Genomic DNA, 21,449 nt, shown 5'->3' with positions numbered 1-21,449 from the left:
TAAGTAATGCAATGAAGTGAGATTTAAGAGATGGGCTCGTTGGATTCGTCTCATCAAGCAGCTCGATCCGATCATAAACGTGTTATATTTGAATATCATTTTATCATCCAATTAATGATCTAAAACTTTCCAATATACTTTAATCCTTTATTTGAGCCTAGATCGATTTTGTTAGGTTCATCATACTGAGATGTTTACTTTAATTGTAAGTTTGCTGAAATTGGTATTTGGTTGATCCCGAATTTAATTTTGGAAGTAGTTAACTAAGATATCCCTTGATATTTGTGTTATATCAAGACATTTTTTGGTGACATATCAATTATATAATTTCAAATAAACATTAAGTTGTTCTTTTCAAAATCTATAATTAAATCTTAATTTTATTCCGTATCTAAAGTTGAACTTCAAAATCATACAAACTTTTTCATATCTGGAAAATTCATTAAGAATAGATGACCATCTCGATGTTCTCGTAATCTTTCCTAGCTTGACAAACGTTTGATGTCCACTAACAAAACATTTTAAAAGCAATGAAAAAGTAATGGCAAAACAAAAATTGTGATTGTATTCTAAAAAACAAAACAGTAATAAAACTATCCCAAATGAATCCTTATACTCTCTCTATTAATATTGCTGCAGACTATAACATACACAGCGATAGAGTTATAATTCTACGTCTTAGCGTTGCACGAATATCCAGCTCACGCACAGAACACAATATTTTTTACGTGGAAAATCCATGAAAGGGAAAAAACCACGGGGCCTAGCCCAGTTAAAAATGATTCCACTAGAATTTGAGTAAAATACAATAGTCTGACTCGTCCATGAAGATGACAAGATTACAAATGTAAACTGAAAGTTTCGCAAAAGTCCAGTGTCACTTCGACGTCAGGTGGTGGTCCAGCAGCACTTTGGTGTCAGGCGGTGGTCCGGCAATGACACTTCAGAGTCAGGGGGTACTCCAGCTTCGGGTAGCACTTTAATGTCCTTTAATGGTCTGATGGTGGTTTGATACAACTCCGACGTCCCTTGGTGGTTCGACGGTGGTGCGTCAGAACCCCGGCATTCGTTGGTGGTCCGGCGATGGTGCGGCAAAATCCCAACATCCCTTGGTGGTTTGACGGTGGTGCGGTAGAATTCCGACGGTGGTGCGGCAGAACCTTTACGTCCCTTGGTGGTCCAGCGGTGGTGCGGAAGAACTCCGACGGTGATGCAGCAGAACCTCGACGTCCCTTGGTGGTCCGGCGGTGGTGCAGCAGATCCCGGCGGTGGTTGAGGAGGAGCTAGGTGGCTGGAGCTTTCTTCCTTCTCTTCCAACTTCTCTCTTCGCTTCTCCCCCCTTTTCAAGAGAAAATGAGGTTCAATTTATAGAATTCTTGAGTGACATAACTTGTAAATAAGTTGATGATCAAGGGTAAATTGGGAGTGATTCGGATGACGACCGATCTTGATTCCTACAATCATGCACCATTCAATTGATATTTGACTATCTTAATGATATCAGAATTTGATGATCTTGGGCTCGTTGGATTCGTCTCGTCGATCCGCTTGATTCGATTATAAGCATGTCATGATTGAAGATTGTTTGGTAACCCAAATTATGGTTTTATCCTTCCAAAAGTGCTTCAAGTATTTGATTTGGACTCATTTGGGCTTGGATTGGGTCGATTTTGGTGTCGTTGGGTTTGTGTTTCCGAGACACTTAGTTCAACTATAAATTTGCTGAAATCAGAATTCAGATGGTCTCCGATTTAATTTTGGAAGTTTTCAACTCAATTTTGCATCGATATTCGTGCCCGATCAAGATAAATTTTTGATGATATATCAAATATGACTATCTAAAAGCCAATAAGAATAATCTCAAAATTTAATTCTGAGAAAAATATTTTAAATTATAAATTATGCTCAAATCATTTTTAAGGACCTATTTCAAATAACTATTTCACTGCTTTGTTTTTTCAAATAGCAATTACAATTTCATTTGATTATTATTATTTTGTCTCTTTCTCACTTCTTTTCAAAATCTATATAATAGAAATCTATTCTTTGTAATTAAAATTATTATTTACAAAATAATTTATAAAATATTGCAGTCACCCCTTAAACCTTGCATTAGACGGCAAAATTATGTTTGATGTCACTTTTGGCTCATACGTGCAATCTATATTAAGCCATGTAATTTGATTCAATTCCAGGTGTCGATATGCAAACCATCACAGATGGGATGCATTGGTAATTACAGCATCCTTATAATTAAAATATTCTATCCAGTTATACTATAAAAGATGCAAACAGGCAATTGCAAATATATCAGTCAAAAAATAAGACAAAATAAAATACATACATTACGCTAAATCAATCCTTGATAAGGTATAGGAAATTTGAAGAAAAAATAACTATGAAAGAAAATGACAAATGCCAAATGAAGTAAAAACACTTTCTCCAACCAAAATTATTTTTGTTAGAGCTTCTCCAGCCGTTCGGCAAATAGACAAATGGAGAGCCTCAGATGTCGCAACTGAACTCCATTTTTGCCGGCATTCAGTCGCTGATGACAGTGTGACGCCAATATTGGCGTCGCACTGTTCACGTACTTTCGCAATTTCTTTCTCTCTACCGAACTCAGTCTGAGAAAGGCGCGAAAGAAACGACGTTGATTTCGGGGCAAAATGACGTTCCACTGGAGATGAATCACGGCACTTTTTGATTTTACTGCATTTTGCAGTGAAAAATGAGAGTTTCAGTTGGAGATGCCCTTAGGATCTTGAACGAGGAAGAAATTCTTCTTTTTGAGCTTCTTGGGAGAGAGAGCGGCAGAAGGGGAGAGGGACTGAGCGAGAGAACAAAAATTAGAATTTTTATTGTTTAATCATGCTTCTTATTACATTCTATTGCTCTTATTTATAGACAACAATGACTATACCAATGACAATATAAGTCATACAAGAAAATTGAAGAAAGTACAAAAGGGAAACTAACTGAAATCTAGATCAATATCCAACAATTTCAATGGAATGGTATTTAGGATTGTGAATGACTGAACCGATTAAAAATCAGGTTTGGATCGAATTGCTCGAAATGCTGAATTGACTCCAAATTGTGGTCTTATCATTTGGGTTAATAACAAATATGATGAGTTTGGGTTAAATGAGAAATTGTCTGGTCAAATGAGTCATGTTGATCTAAAAATAATATATTCTATATAATAAACGAGTCAGGTTCATCATAGGCAGGTTCATTTCAAGCAGGATCCTGATCAAATATCTTGACTCGTGTAATAAATAGATAAATTTTAAATTAAACTAAAATTCGACCCGTTAATCTAGATGAACTCCCATGAGTGTGAGAAGTCAAAATTATTTTTTATTTGTCCTGATTTGGATGGTGATTTGAGAAGCTTTATTAAAAATCCCAACCAATAATTAAGTAATAAGATTAGGGGTGTCAATATTTGACAGGACACGAAAAGTCAAAAATCCGACCCAGACCCGACCCGAAAAAATCGGGTTGGACCCGACCCGATTTCAAAATGGATCGGGTTCGGGTTGACCCGACAGGTTGCCGGGTCAACCCATTTGACCCGAAACATGAAGTCCGAGTCCGAGCCAGCCCGCTTTCGAGCTCGCACCCGATCGCGTCCGCGCTCGCGCGGTCGCATCTGCGCAGCGCCCGCTCCGCCCGCGCTCGCTCGATGCGCGCGCTGTTGCCGCTCCGCGATCGCGGCTCGGTACTGCTGATGTGGCACATTCTGGTAAGCCTCTAGATGACGCTCTGTGTCCGGCCTCTGCACCAAATAATTTCCCTAATTCTGAAAAATGATTCTGTGCGGATGCCGAACGCCGTCCAGAGACCAATCAGAATGCACCATGTCACCCATGTGCTCAGTATTGCGGCTCGGTACTGCTTGATATTGCGGTTCGGTACCGCTAATGTGACGCATTCTCGCACATTCTAAATTTATATATACAATATAACCTAACCGTTTTGGAATAAATACTTGGCTCGGCGGGCCTTCCAACTAAACCGGGTTCATATCGATCGAAGCAAGAAGTGCGGTCTGATGCGGTCAACATTCAACCACGCACCGCCTGTCCATTACCTCCAACGGTCTTGCTATTTTTGCTCTCGCTTTTTGTTTCCTTCCTAAAATAATGTTTGACCAACTCAAAGACTGAGGCGCGGTCACCACGATGGCACGATGGATCGACAACCACGTTCTGGATTCTTCTAATGGGGCAGACGCACAATTATCCCGGTTCAACTGGACCAAGAAGCTACGGTCTAACATTTGTGCCGACCTTTTTTTTTCTTGGTAAAAGTCAATATGAAAAAAAAAAGTTAAAACACCGCAATTGTTAGGGGTTCAGGAGAAAATTCACACTGAAAATTAGAAAAAATAATCATAGATCGCTATTCTCTCTCTCCATGCTTCCCTTATCTCATGTATAATTCTTAATGTCTAACTACTCAAAATACAAGAGAAAGACAATTAAAATTACCCCAAGAAATACAACCCTTCAGTAAAACAAGAAAGAAACCGTTCAATCATTATCACAGCATTGTGGCGCTCAAGCCTCTATTTTGCACCGTTGCATATTCATATCTAAGAAAATTATTCTATGCGGAGGACCGGACGCAGAACGTCGTCCGAAGACCAACAAAAATGCACCGCACGGTACCGAGCCATGGTACTAAGCGGTATCGAGCCACGGTACCAAGCTTAGGGTGATGTGGCGCATTCTGGTTGGTCTCCTAACGACGTTCAGCGTTTACACAATAAATTTTCTATATCATATTTAGGCCGCTGCGGTGCTCTCCTCTCTATCGTTCAGCGCTGGGGTGCTCTGGAACACAACGCCAAGGCACTCGGGTACGTAGCTCCGGGACGTTTTATGAAGAAATAAATTTTGGTTGTAAGGATATTTTTGGAATTCAAATTAATAAATAAAATGATGAATTTTTGTTATTATTTGCTGGAGGTAATTGTCTGATGACCATAGTATTTTAAAACTTTTTTTGTTGTGGGGGAATTGTCTAAAAACCTTTGTAATAAAGATTAATAAATAGATTGAGGGGAATAAATTACCTAAATAATTATATAATAATTTTTTTAGGGGTGGCAATTGCCCCCCTTGAGCAAAAGGGGGTTCCGCCCGTGCTTGCAACATTCTCTTTCACAAAACACGAAAAAAACAAGTAAATAACACAAAGGGATATCACCCTAGAGAAAAACGAGAAAGAAAACTATGTAGTCCACCTTGAAGCGTTGTGGCACTTAAACCCGCAACATTGCAACACTTATACAACATTGTGGGGCCAAATCTAGAGCGTTGTGGTGCTTTGCTATCTATCATTTCTCTTGGCAAATTTTGCAACATCGGGGCGCTCGGTAATAGAACACTGAGGCACTCGGTTATATAGTGTCGGGACGTTGTCTGGAAAGAAAATCTTATGTGCAAAGTACCCAAATCCAAGCAGGGGAAGGAACCCCGCACCGTTGCGCCCAACATGCATGAAAAATTGACTTAAGATCAAAGGTAAAATGATAATTCGATTGATCGATTCGATCAGATTCCACACAGACCAACACCTCACTTATCTGTCATTTTTACTGTCCAGCAGTTTTAAGCAAATTTTCCGCTAATCTTAATTAGCAATGGTTTTTAATTTATATTTAATATATTTTTTTAAACTTCGTCATCCATCCAATATAATAAATAATTTGGCATGTTCTCGTCTACCTCACAGAAACAAAAAGCAAAAGAACAAAATTAAAAAAATTAACGAAACAAGCAAATCGTTTATTAAACTTCTCAAAGATTTACATTATATTATTTTATTTTCCATTGTCTTTAAATTCTTATTTAGCTATAAATAAAAATTGTACATGAGGGGTCAATAATTAAATGAATCCATAACTCCAAATATAAAAAATAAGCTTATTTGAGAAATAAAATTATCGATACTTCTGTATAATATTTTTGCAACTATAATCTCATATAATAAAATATAATGAGTTAACTCAAGAAGTAATGCTCAATTTACTCTAAATAAATAAATAAATTCATTAGAAGAAAGTCAATTGTTTGTGGCGGCTTTGCAGTGGACTTTATGGCGGAATATTGTTTGTAGAAAATATCGACGGAAATTTTGAAGTCGATTTGCAGTAGATATTTCTGTCGCAAATGCAAATTGACGCTACTTCGCCGCAAACTATCTTATCAAATCAATTATTTCTACATTTCGTTTCATTTACTTGTTTGTCCTGTCCTTTGCGCTTTCTTCCTTCTCCACATCAACATCGTTGTTCATCTTCGCCTCAGCCGCCACTTGCTAGGGTTTCATCTCCTCTAGCTGTTTGTTGCTATTCGACTTGTAGAGCTTGTTTTTAACGAGTCGCTAAATTACTTCTTCGCCTCCTTCGACGACGTTCATGTGTGTCGCATCCGAAGTCACACCTCCGTGTCGTTCTTCTGGGTCGTATCCAAGGTTGCATCCGAAGTCACACCTCCTAGTCATTCTTCTGTCACATTCGAAGTCAAACCTCATTCCCCTCCGTTCGATAGGAGCTTGGTCATTGCAAATGTATTCATTTTTCTTTCTTTTACATGCTTCTTCGTCCAAATCTCAAAAATCTGACGAACTCCCTAAGTATTAAATCAGTCGAGCTTGGTTGTTACAAAGGTATGCTTTTTTACTGATGATATTCTTCTTGTTGATAAGACTAAAGAGGGAGTTGAATGTATACTTGTGTTATGGAGGTCAATCTTAGAGTCTAAGGGTTTTCATTTGAGTAAATCTAAAACTTAATATATGTAGTGTAATTTTAATAGTAACTGATCTAGTGGAGGGATTGTGACTTTGGGCGATTAAGTCATAATAAGAGTACACACTTTAGATATCTTAGGTCTATTGTTTAGAGTGATGGTGAAATACATGGGGATGGTAGGATGGTCGGAGTTGAGGAATGCATTGGGCTTGTTGTGTGATAGAAAAGTCCCACTCAAACTTAAGCAAAATATCTATAAGATGGTGGTGAGACGTGCAATGCCTTATCGTACAAAATGTTTTCCATTAGAAAAAAAGCATAATATTAAGTTAAGTGTTGCATAGATGAGGATACTCAAGTGGATGAGTGGCTTTACTCTTAGAAATAGGATACAAAATTAGCATATACATCAAAAGGTTGGAGTAGCTCCAGTGGAATAAAAGATTAGAGAGAGTCACCTTAGATAGTTTTTTCACACATTATTAATTTTTTTATGATGATAATTATACATAAATAACATTAAATTGATACATATCTCATTATTTGGTTGTAAGAATTTATAGCTCAAGTGTGTTATGGATATTCAAAATCATAGAATTAAGTTGGACGCATAATAGACTATTTCCTAGACGCATGTTGTTAATAGATGAATTCTTGAACGGGATGAATTTTTTCATTAAGGTAGGCTGTCAATTACCTTCTTTTATATCAAAGGGAGGATTTTATTATCCATATTTCAAACACAAAAATAAAGCCTACCTTACACCATAGGAGATTATTGTTGATATATATTGCAGAGAATTCATGCCAAAATATTGGTATTGGACTTCACATGATGAGTATGAGCCTCATTTCAACTCTCACCAGTTTAAAAGTTCTAACATAGTTGAGGAAGACATAATTATGACATTCGAGGATTTGGTTTATGATGTAACTAGGCCACAATTTCAATAATATACAGAAGAGTCCTTGAATAAAGATGCACAAAATTTTTATGATTTATTAAATGTCGTGGAACAACCAATTTGGAATGTGTATACTAGTCGGTCAAAGTTATACATTATTGTGAAGATATTGAGTATAACGACATAATACAATGTACTTAGAGAATGCGTTAATCAATTCATTAACTTAGTTATGGAGAGCAACCCTACAGATAATATAATTTCAATAGATTTATACTAGACTAAAATATTAGTTTAACAATTATAAAAATAAATTATTCTGTTAACAGATGCATGTTATACTACGACGATAATTTGTTAGATATTGCATGTTATCATTATATCACGTCAATGTTTAAACCAAATTCTAAAAAAAATGAAGGATGTGCCAATTAGTTGATTATTTTACTTACCAATCATTCTCATATTGTAACATTTATATGCATATATGAGCTATACTATACATATGAGATGGCATAACAAACACATCTTCCAAGTAGGTGTTCTGACACATTCGTCAGAAGAAGAAGTCTAAAAACAATTAGACCATACATACACATCATATATTCATCGCAGAACCAAGAAATATAAGATTAGTTTATGTGTAAATGGTTTTACTCCATTTAGCCAATCCACCTCACCTTACTCATATTAGCCTGTGATCCTCACACTTTACAATCATTATCTAGAGTTGTGTATGACTACACCTTACATACTTTTGAAAATTATCATTCAGGTCCTATATAAACCAAAAGCAAAGATATATATGTTCTTTCAACTTTTAATCAATGACTTAAAATTGTCATTCCTTCTATTTATCCCTATTCACCATATGTTCCTCCATTTTATTATTCACCACCCCCTGAGCCCTTTGCACTTGGATCTTTCACGTAGACTAAAGCAGCACGGACCACTGATGGATGCATATTGGTTCAACCCAAGGGTGACACATATGTAATGAATGTTTTATCTTACTTAGATATTTGAGAAGTAATATTTTTAACGAAATATTTTTTGTAGGTTTTATCCATCAAAGCAGCCCACACACACAAGATATATGATATCATATGGAATAGGTTTGATGCTCTATATGTTTCCTAGAAGAAAATTTTGAAGGAGGTGAGAAACATGTGATTTAGGGAGTTTTGGGTTAGTAAGTTACAATATTCATAACATTTATCCATCTTTTATTATGTTGATAAATAATAATTTTTATTCTAATTTGTTATATATAATGAGATTTCTATTGGTTGCCAGACCATGCTATTGAGTTAAACAGTCACACACACAATCCCTAGGAAGACCAGTAATGGGTGGATAAGTAAGCGAGGTGGGCCTATGTAAATATATAATGCTACAATACTTAGAGAATATTATAAGTGACGATTAAACAATGATTTATTTTATGTTTCGTTTTATAGGATGTGTATACATGGCTTCGAGAGAGCCAGTCTACAGGTGGTGAAGGATCCTCTATGCGTTCAGCTGATATTTCTAATTACCGCACTTGGTCGCATGTAGTCGGTGAAATGCAAAATGCACACATTTTTGGATTATGATGGCATGCCTATGCATATGAGGGATCGATCTCTTGTGCCTCCAGTTTCTCTGCAGACAGCAAGGAGAGTTTGTATGATCAACATGCGGCTAACTTAACAGCAGCGCTATAACATGTCCGAAAATCACAAGTTGACATGCACATTCAACACTGGATGAGCTTCAGAGAATGAGAAAGAAAATTAGTGTAAGTTAGTCTGCGCCTACATCGACATAATAGGAGAGTGAGGATAAAGACCTCTTGCATAAATTGCTCCAAAATCTCCTCCAGGTATGTCAACCACCATTATGCATCGCCACAATCAACATCAACGCCTTCACTTCAAATTAGCTTCTAGGAAATTAATATGAACAAGCTCTAGTGATATATAATTCAAAATCTGAGTTCCTTTTACTGTATGGTAAATCTGCAATTTTAAAATGTTGGAGGACCTTAAATGCAAGCAATTAGCAAAAAAATCCCACTTTCTATCCGTCAAGTGATAAATCGGGAAAAGATTCAAAGTAGGCAGCCAACTACACCTGAATGCTCATATTTTCAGCATTAATCATGCAACGTCGCTGATTTATGTGGCCGTTGGAATGAATAAATTCAGGCTTTGTTTAGGAAGAATTTTTTACTATTTAAAATAATTTTGAAATATAAAAATTAAAATTAAGAGCAATAAAAAAAATTGTCCCAAATAGGAACTTTTATTTGGTCCGGTGTAAAGATGCATAGGAACATTCGGTCGTAGGCAAAATGCCGCCTATACCAAGGTGTACCGAGTTTTTTGGAAAAACTCGGTACGCCTCGGTATAGGCGGCATTTTGCCTACGACCGAATGTTCCTCTGCATCTCGGTATTTGCTAGGTATTTCTTTGCAAAAATGAGAAATAACACTCTGTGAAGACCAATATCATGCAAATACCGAGTTGTACCGAGTTTTTTTTTTTTTTACAAAACTCGGTACAACTCGGTATTTGTTTGGTATTGCTCGGTATTGATTATTGCCGAGCAAAATCGACCAATACCTAGCAATACCGAGCAATCTTGGGTTCATTCCGGGTCGGGCGCGCGATAAATAATGAAAACACGTGGCGCGATTCTACTGGCGGCCGAACGTAAAGTTGCGTACGTTCACCAGACCAAATAAAAGTTCCCCAAATAGGGGCCGATTTATCATGGGGGCCTTGGGGCATAGCCCCCATTGACTTTATAATTAATGCTTAATTAAATTCATCCATGATTATTTAATTACAATTAAAAGCAAATTTTAGGTTCTACAATTTCCGCCGCTTACTTTGTCTCCTTTCACGCGGACAGACCGAACCAAACGAACGAGGCTAGGCTTCACACGACTGGGGAACTGAAACGCTCAAGCGCCTTTGCTTTCTCATTCAAGAAACCTGGAGGTCAGCACACAACTCCCCTTGGCCTATTGGTTGAGAGCTTAGGCTTCCAACTAAGAGGTCCAAGGTTCGAGTCCATGTGAATGCGTTGTGTGTGTGAGTTTGCCTTAAATGGCCTAAATGTCCCAAAAAAAAAAAAAGAAATCTGGAGGCCGAAGCAGGTTTGCAACGAGAACCGAAATGCCTCTGCTTTCTTCTTCACGGCGGCTCGCTGACCTGCGACGGGACATCTGATGGTAATTGCCATCGGCAGATTTCGTGTGGAAGATGAAGTTCTTGTCTCTTTGGTACATTTGAGGAATTCTCAGGATCTAAGTTTTCCTATGTGGACAAAAGCGAATAGAAAATTTTCTATCTAGAAACGGAGGGATAGCACAACACCGAATTAGAAACATGAATAGCACGAAGGATTTGGAATTCTCAAGCTAACTGCGTTAAGTCCCGCACGTGTGTATTTCTATTGTTCGTAAACATAATCGCCAGTCAAGATTTCTCAAGATGGCGCCGTCCCTTTGACCGCTATTTAATACATTTCTATTCTGATAACGGGTTTTTTTTTGTTTGATCAAAAAAATAAATGCAGGTAAAACAACCATAGCACAAAAAAAAATTATAATATTAAAGTTATTTAAATGAGTGTGAAAAAATATAGAAGATTTTTTTTGTTTTATTTAAAATAAAATAAATATAATATAAAGTAAAATAATAATTATGACGGACAATTAATGATAGATGTTTGTGGATGACAGTCAATGTCTCAATGATGAAGGTCGATGGTGGATGCCTAAGTTCTGCAATTGAGGGGAGGTGGGCGATAGTGGTTGGAAGGAGGCTGACTCTCGAGGGAAGGCAATGGTGGTTGGGGGTGGTCGGCGACAACAAAATAATCGGCTTATGACGACTTTTTTGTCAAAATTGATATCTTATATAGTATACTATATGATGTTTTGTATATCTTATATAAATGCCTTTACATTTTTTTTCAAATGTTTTCATTATAATTTATAAAGAAATAAAATTCATGGCAAGCTAGCAAGCATAGATAAAAGGAAGAAATACAGTTAAATTTCAAATATAAAAGAGATGGAAGAGTACGTACGCACCTTTGTCTTTGGCCGGAGACGTCGACGACAATGTGGCCGGAGGTGCGCTCAACCAGCACGAACCCGTATGCAGCGGCTGCGTAGAGTAGCGCCTGCTCGTCCGGCGACTCGCCCTGGTAGTCTATTAGCTTCTCTGTTGTATCACTCGTCTCTGCAAAAATGGGCACAATGGTATTGCATGTGGCCAAAGCCAAGAAGAATTTTTGAGCTCTATCTCCCTCCTCTGTCCCTTTCCCGTTCCTCAACACATCGACTAGCTTAGGATCAGTCTTCACCTTCATCTTTGGCTTGCACAGCTTCCCCTCCACTGCTCACAGGAAAATAAAAACACAAACAACTAGATTCATTTACATGTTGGTCATTGGATTAATGAACCAGCTCGTTAGCGAAAAATTTGACTCACTTGCATCCGTAATTTTAATAATAGATTATTAAAGAAATGCAGTTAAATATTTTTTGTCTCATTTATTTTATTTAAATTATATTGAAACTTAAATATTTATAGCATTACTTTTGATCCAAAAATTGTGACTATTTTTTCTATTAATAAATTAAGTTCTTAGTGGCAGTTATCAATAAAAAATTGGCACATATATTAAATTTCTTAATAAATAATCCTGCGTTAGAACAATATAAATAAATTAAAAAAAAATCAAAGTACAAGTAGATTTATGTTCTCTAATAGACCAAAATTATTGACTGATTAATATTTTATTAAAGAAATTTGTAGGTTGTTAATTGATGGCACATTTTGCTCGATCACATAATCTTAGTCCGAAAATAATAGATATCTTACCAATAACAGAGACGCCATCTCCTTCTTCTTCTTCTTCGCCGACGCCGGCGCCGCCGCTGTAGTCCCTTCCTCCGACGCTAGCACAACGGAAATCCATCTTGTTCTCCGTCAAAGTCCCTGTTTTGTCCGAAAAAACATACCTAATCTGCCCCAAATCCTCATTTATATTCAGAGCCCGACACTGAAACCTCTTCCCTCTCTCCTTATCGAACATATTATCATCCTGTATCATAAAAAACGCCTGCCCCAATCTCACCAACTCCATCGAAATGTATAGAGCAATCGGAATCAAAACCTGAAACAGAATCACCGCCATAAAAAAGGTAAACACTATCTCCCACCCGATCCCATAATACTCGTACTTCCCCACGTATTTCCCTGAAAAATCCCTCTTTCTATAATACGGCAGCACATCAAGCTCCCCCTTATGCCTCCCGAGCCATGCGCCACCGAGCACCGTCGTGATTGCGCAAAGCGCGAACAGTCCGACGGCAAGAAGAACGGTTTCCCTGTTCATATGCGTCTCAAGTCTACTCCGCTTTGATGGCGCACTGGAACTGTTTAACATAACTTTGGTCTCCTTTCCGGTGTAGACAGCGACGCCAACGACCCAAGCTGTGTTCTTTAACTCGCAGCCACGGAGAACAACGTTGGAGGGGCCGAGAGAAATGGAGTCGTTGAGGTTGGCGTGGAAGCCGTAGATGTTGCGGTTGGGCTTCTCGCAGCAGATTACTGAGCCAGAGAGGGTCTCCGGCGGCTTATCTAGAGTCTCTTGCTTGGCGTAACGGGTCTTGAGATTTGACTCGCCGTCGAGATTAATGGTCTGGACGTAGGCGACCCCCGTGGGATCGCTGGTGCAGAGGAGGACGAGGTCGCAGGGAATGTGGGGGTCTCCGTCTGCGACGCGTACGAGCTCGCCGACGCGGATTTGGTTCCACGGTTTGTATTCGAAGGAGGAGGAAGTGGGAGAGAAGATAGAAGCAAGGCGCGAGTTTTCGGAGCGGTCGGAGAGGCGGCGGCGGTAGTCTTCATAAGCGTCTTTGAGGGCGGTGACGGAGAGGACAAAGGCGAGGGGAAGGATGGAGGCGGCAGGGCTGAGGACGCCAAGTTGGGGGATTTGGTTGATGCAGATGAGGATGAAGAAGTAGATGTAGGCTATGCGGTGGAATTGTTCGAAGAGGTTTTTGGGGAGGAAGGTGAGGGGTGAGTATTTAGTGGTGTGGATTGAGTTAGAGGGGTGTTGGTGAGGGGAATTGCTGCGTGTTGGGTCGTTGATGTAAACGAAGCGGGCGTTTGATTCGTTGAGTTCGGATAGTTTTTGGGAGGAATTGAAGGAGCGGCGCGAGCTGTATCGACGGGGAAGAGGTGGAAGATGAGGTTTTGATTGGTTTTCGGTGGTGGGGAGTAGACGGCTGGGGTTGTGCAGGGAGGAGGAAGAGGAAGAGAAGGTGGGAGGGGGCTCGGTGGCGGGAGCTGTTACGTTTATGGTGGAGAAGTCGTAGGGCTGATCAGAAGAGCGCGGGGAGGAGATGAGGAGAGGTTGTTCGGGAGCCATAGAGGGAGGGAAGAGTTGAGGAAGAGGAGGTAATTAATTATGAAAGCATTGTTAACAAGGAACTAGAGAGAGAGAGTGGGAGAGAGAAAGAGAGAGAGAGATTTGGTGTTGCAGAAGTTTAGAAGAAGAGCTTATTACAGTCTTTTGAATTGGCGAGGGAAGACGAGAGGAAAAACATATGGATGGCGGAAGGTCTACTGCTCTTTGAATAAGAGAAGTACTTTGATTTGTTATTTCTTTAGGAATTTCTAGTATTATATATTATAATTGGTGCAACTATTTTAAATATATATATATATATATATATATATATATATATGTATATGTATGAAAATATAATTATTTTAACTATTTTTAAAAATGCATTATTGGTATGTTTTAAACAATTCTATCTTTATGATACTAAATTGAAAAAAAAAAAAAGTAAAAGAGGTCAAATTCTTCATGTGATGCTAATGAATCTAATTTGAAAGAATTCATTTTTTTATCTTTTAATATACTACAATCAGAGCTATTTAATTTCATTTATTAGTAATGAAATCAAATATCACCAAAAGCAAATTTTATTGATCAAAACATCCATATGCATCTCTATTCATTTCTCCAAAATCATATACAATACTCGATAATTATAAAATTACAACACATCCTTTTATTCATGAGTACAAAAAAATAACTAAAATAAAAATAAAAAGAATCCAATTAGAAATCCTGATCAATCTCACACTCTTGCTTCCTTGCCCTGACGTGAAATTATTTAAACTACATGTAATAAACTAAACATAGTAGAAGGTTATTAAAATCCTATAACTGAATTCAAAGCACTATAAAAGAAGTTGTATGCATGTCGCCAATCAATACCAGTATTAGTCATATAATCATGAATCAGTACAGAAATAATAAAACTAACACACAATAGCAGTATAGGCGATAAAAAGTAAAATAATACAATATGAAAAATACTAAAAATAGTACATTATAAAAACCAATGAATTAGTATAAGTGTCGAAACTATAAAATTATTGTTGTATCAAGTACTATCAGTTAGTGACCGCCATAAATAAATGAATTGTATAGATCAGTAAAATTAAAGTATCGATAAAAGACTACCATAAATCATGTCAATGCAGTAAATCAGGAGGATTAATATCAATACAATAAGCTAATAATAATAATCATATTTTATATCAATATCAGTGCAGTATGATATTCAGATGCTAAGGAAGTCACATAATCAATCAATTAGTAAATAATACATTAAATCAATAACTCTAGTAATAATAGTATCAATATACTAGTAGTAGCATAAATATCATTATTAGTGATAATATCAGTATTAGTAAACTCACACCAGTAATAGTAAATTCATACAATGATAATAAATTAGTAAAAAATGAATAGTAAAGCTGTATAATAATAATGAATCAATAATATTCATTTTAGTAATCATATTAATCTTGTAAGATGTACTGACTTAATCGATATTTTCAAGTATTAGTAATCCGTAGTCAATAACTATTGGCTCAATAAACAGAGACATCACTCATTTGTCTGTCGGCATAGTAATAATTCTTTATAACTCCAAATCAGTATCATATGAATCAGTAGAGTATAACACTAAATCATATTATTAAATGAAAGTCTGTTGATCCACCATCATATACATGTCAACCATTCTCCATCAAATGTCAATAAAATCAATCTTTTCATTATTTTTCACACATATTAATATTTCATTTTTTTAAAGTACTAGCGATCAGTTATTACTCAAGCACATGCATATAGTCATTCACAATATTTGTATTAAAAAAAATCCATTCATAAACATAAAAAATGCATTCATTCACATATAAATTTTTTAAAAAGTATATATATACATTGTGCTCATAAATATGCAAATATTATGCCAAAATATATGTCATGCCAAAAGAATAACCATATGCATATCATGTATCTTATATCCAAATTTAGTATATTTACTCATGATCATTTTTACACCCTATCAATCCAACTCATTTCAAATAAAATAACATACAAATAAAACTAGCAAATAAAATTTCTATATAAACAAGTCAAAATATTCAAAATAATGATTTCAATTGCATATAAAAAGTTACACAATGAATTTTCATTAAAACCACAAATATTACCATTTTTTCTAAATTCAAGAGAAAGAATATACTAAACTCAAAATTATTGAAAGTAAAAGTAGAGTAGAGGTCTTTTACAATGATCATAATACTTTATATAGCATAACCGATGGACGAAAAAGCCCCGAAGAGCTTTCTATGTCTTCTCTCTCCCTTCTCTTTTATTTCCTTTTTCCCAAGCCAATGAAATGAGGGATGGGGGAATAGTGGATGGCAAGGAAATTTATATTAAAAATAATATTAAAAAATTATTTTACTGCCCAGAACTGCGGTGCATAAGATCTAGTGTTGTTACATTGCATATTACCCTAAAGTTACTATAGAATAGACAACTCACTACCTCATTAGTAATTCATGGCACTGCTACACTACATGCCTTATCAGATTTTCTTATGTTTAAAATAAATTTATTTTAAAATTTTAGATTATTACAATCTTTACTCCAAAAAATATCATTCTCAATATTTCTACTACATAACATCAATAAATAGAACATAATTGATCACCAATCATATCAACCAAATCATAATTTCATTTTCTGATTAGTGCACATATGAATTAAATATCTTGGGAAACAATGCATTTCAAATAAACATAACAAAATTGCATAGTAACATTCATAATATAAAATCATAGTATTAGAGTATCAAACAGTTCTTATTGGGATGGGTCAATATCAATTATAGTTCCTAAAAAGAAAGGAGTTAATAATGCTTATATTCAAATCATTAAAGATATGTATGCAGGAGCTATTACTTGTATTCAAACACAAGGTGGTTTGACCAAGTATTTCCCTATTTCGGTTGGGTTACATCAAGGATCAACTTTAAGCCCATATCTTTTTGCTTTAGTCATGGATGTTCTCACTAGACATTTGCAAGAGGATGTACCTTGGTGTATGCTTTTTGCTGATGATATTCTTCTTGTTGATAAGACTAGAGAGGGAGTTGAAAGTAAACTTGAATTATGTAGGTCAACATTAGAGACGAAAGGTTTTCGCTTGAGTAGATCTAAAACGGAATATATGGAGTGTAATTTTATAATTGCTATATGCAATTAATGAAATGGACTCCTTTGGATATCACTGTTGAATGCCTGATTATTTCTATTTGGATCTCTTTTCTTGGTTTCCATCCTTATCTCTTTAACCCAAGGATTCTTCATGCCTTAAGGTCGATCTTTGGTAACCCGCTTAGGATAGATTCTGCCACTTCGTTGGGATCTAGGTTGTCTATTACGAGAGTTTTGGTTGAGATTTATATCAAAAAAAATTATCTGGACAATGTATGGATTGGCCTTGAGAAGCTTGACTATATCCAAAAGGTCGAAATGCCCCCCCCCCCTTTTTGTGCTCAATGTCAGTCAATCGACCATGCTAGGGGGGAATGTAAGTCTAAAAATGGTGTCCCTCTTACTGTACCTTTTAAGCAATCTTTTTCTATTTTGGATTTTGAACAGGGGGAGGTAGTTGATGTGCCTTAGCTTGGTGTTGTCTATGTGGTTAACTCTCCTGCTGTTAATGATTTGGTTTTATTGTCGGACCCCATTACTTGTAGTAAGGATAAAGTTTAAGTTAATCATGCTTGTAGTCCTGTTGTTGGTGCTGTTGGGAATAGTGATGTGGATGTTGTTGCTATTGGGGATCAATTAGTTGAGTTGCCTCCCCTTGTTTCTGTTGTGGTCTTGTCGGTTGGGACTGTCTCTTCATCTCATGTTTTGGCTGACCCGATGAGTTGTGATGTTGTTTTGAATTCTAATAATTTGGGTACCATTCGTTCCCCTGCTGTTATTTCAACCCATTTGGTCGTGGCCTGTTCATTCGAAGGGAGAGGATTTTGTTTCCTATGCGTTGAATCGGGTTGTTGCCCAGGAGTCTTCTGGCTCGGCTTATTCTATCTCTCACCTAAATTTTGATGCATTGGCTGTGTTTGTTCACCCTATCGGTGATGTCTCTGCTCGTGTTGTTGTCCCTATAATTCTTTCCCTGGTGACTCCTACTGTTCAAGCATCAAGCCATTTTGTTGAGGTTCATGTTAATCTAATATCACCTGAGGCTTTGGTTTCACATGTGGGTGCTAATTCAAGGGAGAGTGTGAGGATGCAAATAGATTGGCTTGAATGCTTATCCTATTCCTCTTCGGAGGCAAGTGAGGATGATGAACCTGAGGATGATTTTGCTTTATAGAATGACCGTTCTGTTGTTTTTGTTTCCTCTCTTGGGAGGGGTAAACGTGATAGGAAATAATTTTGTGAATGTGTTGCTGGTTCTGGTTGCCTTTGGTTCTTCTCTATGCTTGTTGGTTTCATAGCGGTGGTGGAGATTTGGGTTATTCATGTGAGAGCTCGTTCCTTTGATTTGCCTTCCAAGGTCTGATTTTCCTTCCAGGATCGTCCGGGCCGATTTTGGATCGTCCTGGGACGATCAGTGCATGGCAAAAGTCAATGAGCAAGGGTTTTTATCGTCTGAGAAAATTAATTATCGTTCTGAGATATCGTCCTGGATGATTGGATTTTGTTCACATCGTCCTGGACGATATGGCGATCGGCCGGGCCGATCAGGTTTGTTTTAAAAGGAAATCAGCTCGTTTTGATGAGAGAGAAAAATCTTTTTTTAAAACAAAATATCTGAGGAGAGAGAAAGAGAAGGAAAGCAAAGTAAAAGCTGGTTTTCGGAGGCCGCGGAGCGCTTTTCGTCCGACGCCGCTGTTGGGAAAATTGTTTATCTCGCGGTAAGGACTCCGAATCCTATTTCTATTTTCGAAGATGTTGAGTTTTGGTCGTTTTGTGTACAGAATTGTGTTTTCGTTACCGATAAACGCGCCGCATTTTGTATTGACGAAACTTTCACCGCACAACTTTTGATATGTTATTGATATGATTTTTCTACACGTTTTGAGTATTTTCGGTAACGATTCTACCGGTTATTTTGGGTTCTGTGCGATTTTGATCGAATAGATAAATATCAGGTTGTTGATTGATGTTGTTTCAGTAGTTCTACAACAGCACTATGGATTATCGAATAGCCAGTGATTGTACTTGTTCAGTAAGACTATTGCATTGAAATGCATGTGTACGGCATTGACTCGTGATGGATTTATTGCTTTATTGATTTGGATTTACTGACGGATTTACGGACTTACTGTTATCGTACGATTTCATTGATATTTATATTCTGTCACTGCGCATTGCTATTGTTATAGATACTGTATGGATATGGATGATACTGTAATTGATTCATTGATGCTATGGTTATGGATACTATGGATTCATCTCTTGATTCATTGATACTATTGCTTTCTACATTGTATTGAACTGCTGCAATTGATTCATTGCTAGTATAGACTGGGCTTTATTGTATTGAGTTTATGATTTCATGCCGATCGATTTAATTGACCAAATAGTATTGTTTTGATTGATTCGATTTGATACGATTGATTTGACTGATCGACTGATTTTTTACTGTTTACGGATTCTTCTGAGATTTGAAGTGTATTGAGCGAGCTTGATGGAGTTCTTCCTACTGTTTATTGATTCTTCTACCGCTGCATTGACTACTGATTTGATTTCCGTATTTGTATAGATTCATTGATCATGTGAAATAGACTGTTATGGATTTAATTGACTGACATGCATATTGTTTCCAGTATCGTGCTTTGATTTCAGTTGTAGGCTTTGGTGACCTGCTGGGCTTTTTGAAGCTCATTATATGTGGTTAACAATTTCAGGTCCGAGCAAGGGAGCAGGAATGGAGATTGATCAAGACTGTCGACGAATCCTTTCACTATGGATGCTTGGGGCATTACAATTCGTCTGATTCTTGGGATTTTCTCTCTTTTGGGATGTTACTGTGGCCTGCATTGGTTGTAAAGCACTATGATTTATTTCAACACCCATTACTTTTGGTGGTTGTCATTTTGCTGGAGCTTCGTTTAAAATTTGCGGTTGTGATTTATAGTTTTTGGGCAATGATGTGGTTTGGGCTCACTACTCTATAGCTATGGCTCGTGGCAACCTTTGGTGGTGCGTTTCTTGCTCGATTGGGATGGCTACTTGGTGCTTTACTGCTCTCTTTCCAAACTGGATGGCCCGTGTCTGGCTTCGGACTAGTTGGAAGCCTCTGCCAAATACTGAGCCTGATGGGTTGTTATCCCTTTGTACCTTTTGTAGCCTTTCAATTGTTCTGTTTATCTGCTTGATGTACTCCTTTTTATGATGCAATAAAATGTGTTTAAAAAAAAATAATATTTTTTGTTTAAATAATAAATTGAAAAAAAAAATTGAAAAACTACTTATGTTGATCCCAAGCCCTCATGAAAAAAATTGAGGGAATAAATTTTTTTATTATGGCTTCACCATTGTTCATGACACATGATTATGATATATTTAAAAATAATGCATTATATTTTTACATACTTTATTTAAAACAATCTAATATTAAAAAAATAAACATTAAATATCTAATTTTTAGCAAATAAAAATAAAATGTATTAAAATAATTTTATTTTAAATAATATATTTTGATTTTTAGCCTCTTCGAAAACATCCGATAAAATTGGAATGAAATAGAAAAAATTAGCATAGCCCCTGGCCCCGCGCAAGGATGACATGCATGATTTCACGAATGGTCCATATTTTTTATTTTTGAATAAAATATATACCATACACACGTATTAATGTATCACGTTAATAAATTAGATTAAAAAATTATTTCTTTAACATGAACAAATGGAAAGTATTAGTTCCAATGAACAATTGGTGCATGAGTTGATTGACCGCGTAGAGACTTTCGGTCCAACTTTCAAGCCTCCTCATGCCTATCATGTTTTTTCAATGCATATTTTAATATAAAACAAATAATCCAAACACCTATTAATTCAATGTATCTCGTACCCTGTTTTGTTTATATAAATGAGTAAAATATAATATATATTGTTGCGTCGTAAAATATTCATGGTGTTGAAAAAATATATAGTTTAGAATCTTAGTTTTGTACCAAGATCTAATATGCATACAGGTAAAAGAAAAGGGTGTTTTGTTCATAAGAGATGCTAGAGTTTTTACATGCAAACTCTTGAAAAGAAGGAAAACCATGGGGGATTTGCATAGTTTAAATGAATCAACTCGTATTTGTATTTGATTACAAATTAGGCACTTCCTTAAGGAGGCATTTGCTCAATGTAACA

At 36.6% G+C, this 21,449-nt stretch overlaps 1 protein-coding gene and 1 pseudogene across 1 annotated transcript; one reads left to right on the top strand and one right to left on the bottom strand.

Annotated features, from left to right (window-relative positions):
* Window positions 1-888: 888 nt before the first annotated feature.
* LOC110107121 (phospholipid-transporting ATPase 1-like) lies at window positions 889-14,209 on the bottom strand. The gene is made up of 3 exons (XM_028700090.1): window positions 12,562-14,209; window positions 11,766-12,072; window positions 889-1,339 (listed from the first exon to the last, which is right to left on the bottom strand). Exons 1-3 carry the CDS (start codon window positions 14,114-14,116, stop codon window positions 889-891), a joined length of 2,313 nt encoding a protein of 770 aa, XP_028555923.1. The 5' UTR covers window positions 14,117-14,209.
* A 6,577-nt stretch (window positions 14,210-20,786) lies between these two features.
* Window positions 20,787-20,902, top strand: LOC114580976 (annotated as a pseudogene).
* The last annotated feature ends 547 nt before the right edge of the window (window positions 20,903-21,449 follow it).

The sequence above is a fragment of the Dendrobium catenatum genome, unplaced genomic scaffold (assembly GCF_001605985.2).
Source record: "Dendrobium catenatum unplaced genomic scaffold, ASM160598v2 fragScaff_scaffold_1448, whole genome shotgun sequence".
Taxonomy (NCBI): Eukaryota; Viridiplantae; Streptophyta; class Magnoliopsida; order Asparagales; family Orchidaceae; genus Dendrobium; species Dendrobium catenatum.
This window is presented reverse-complemented; position numbering and strand designations above follow the sequence as displayed.

Bases quoted from the DNA above. Each gene is read 5' to 3' on its own strand.
- LOC110107121 (XM_028700090.1), bottom strand. From the start codon at position 14,116: ATGGCTCCCGAACAACCTCTCCTCATCTCCTCCCCGCGCTCTTCTGAT. The intron at 12,073-12,561 runs GTAAGATATCTA...TCCTGTGAGCAG, and splicing joins AGATGGCGTCTCTGTTATTG to TGGAGGGGAAGCTGTGCAAG. The intron at 1,340-11,765 runs GTGCGTACGTAC...TCTCTTGAAAAG, and splicing joins GTCTCCGGCCAAAGACAAAG to GGGGGAGAAGCGAAGAGAGA.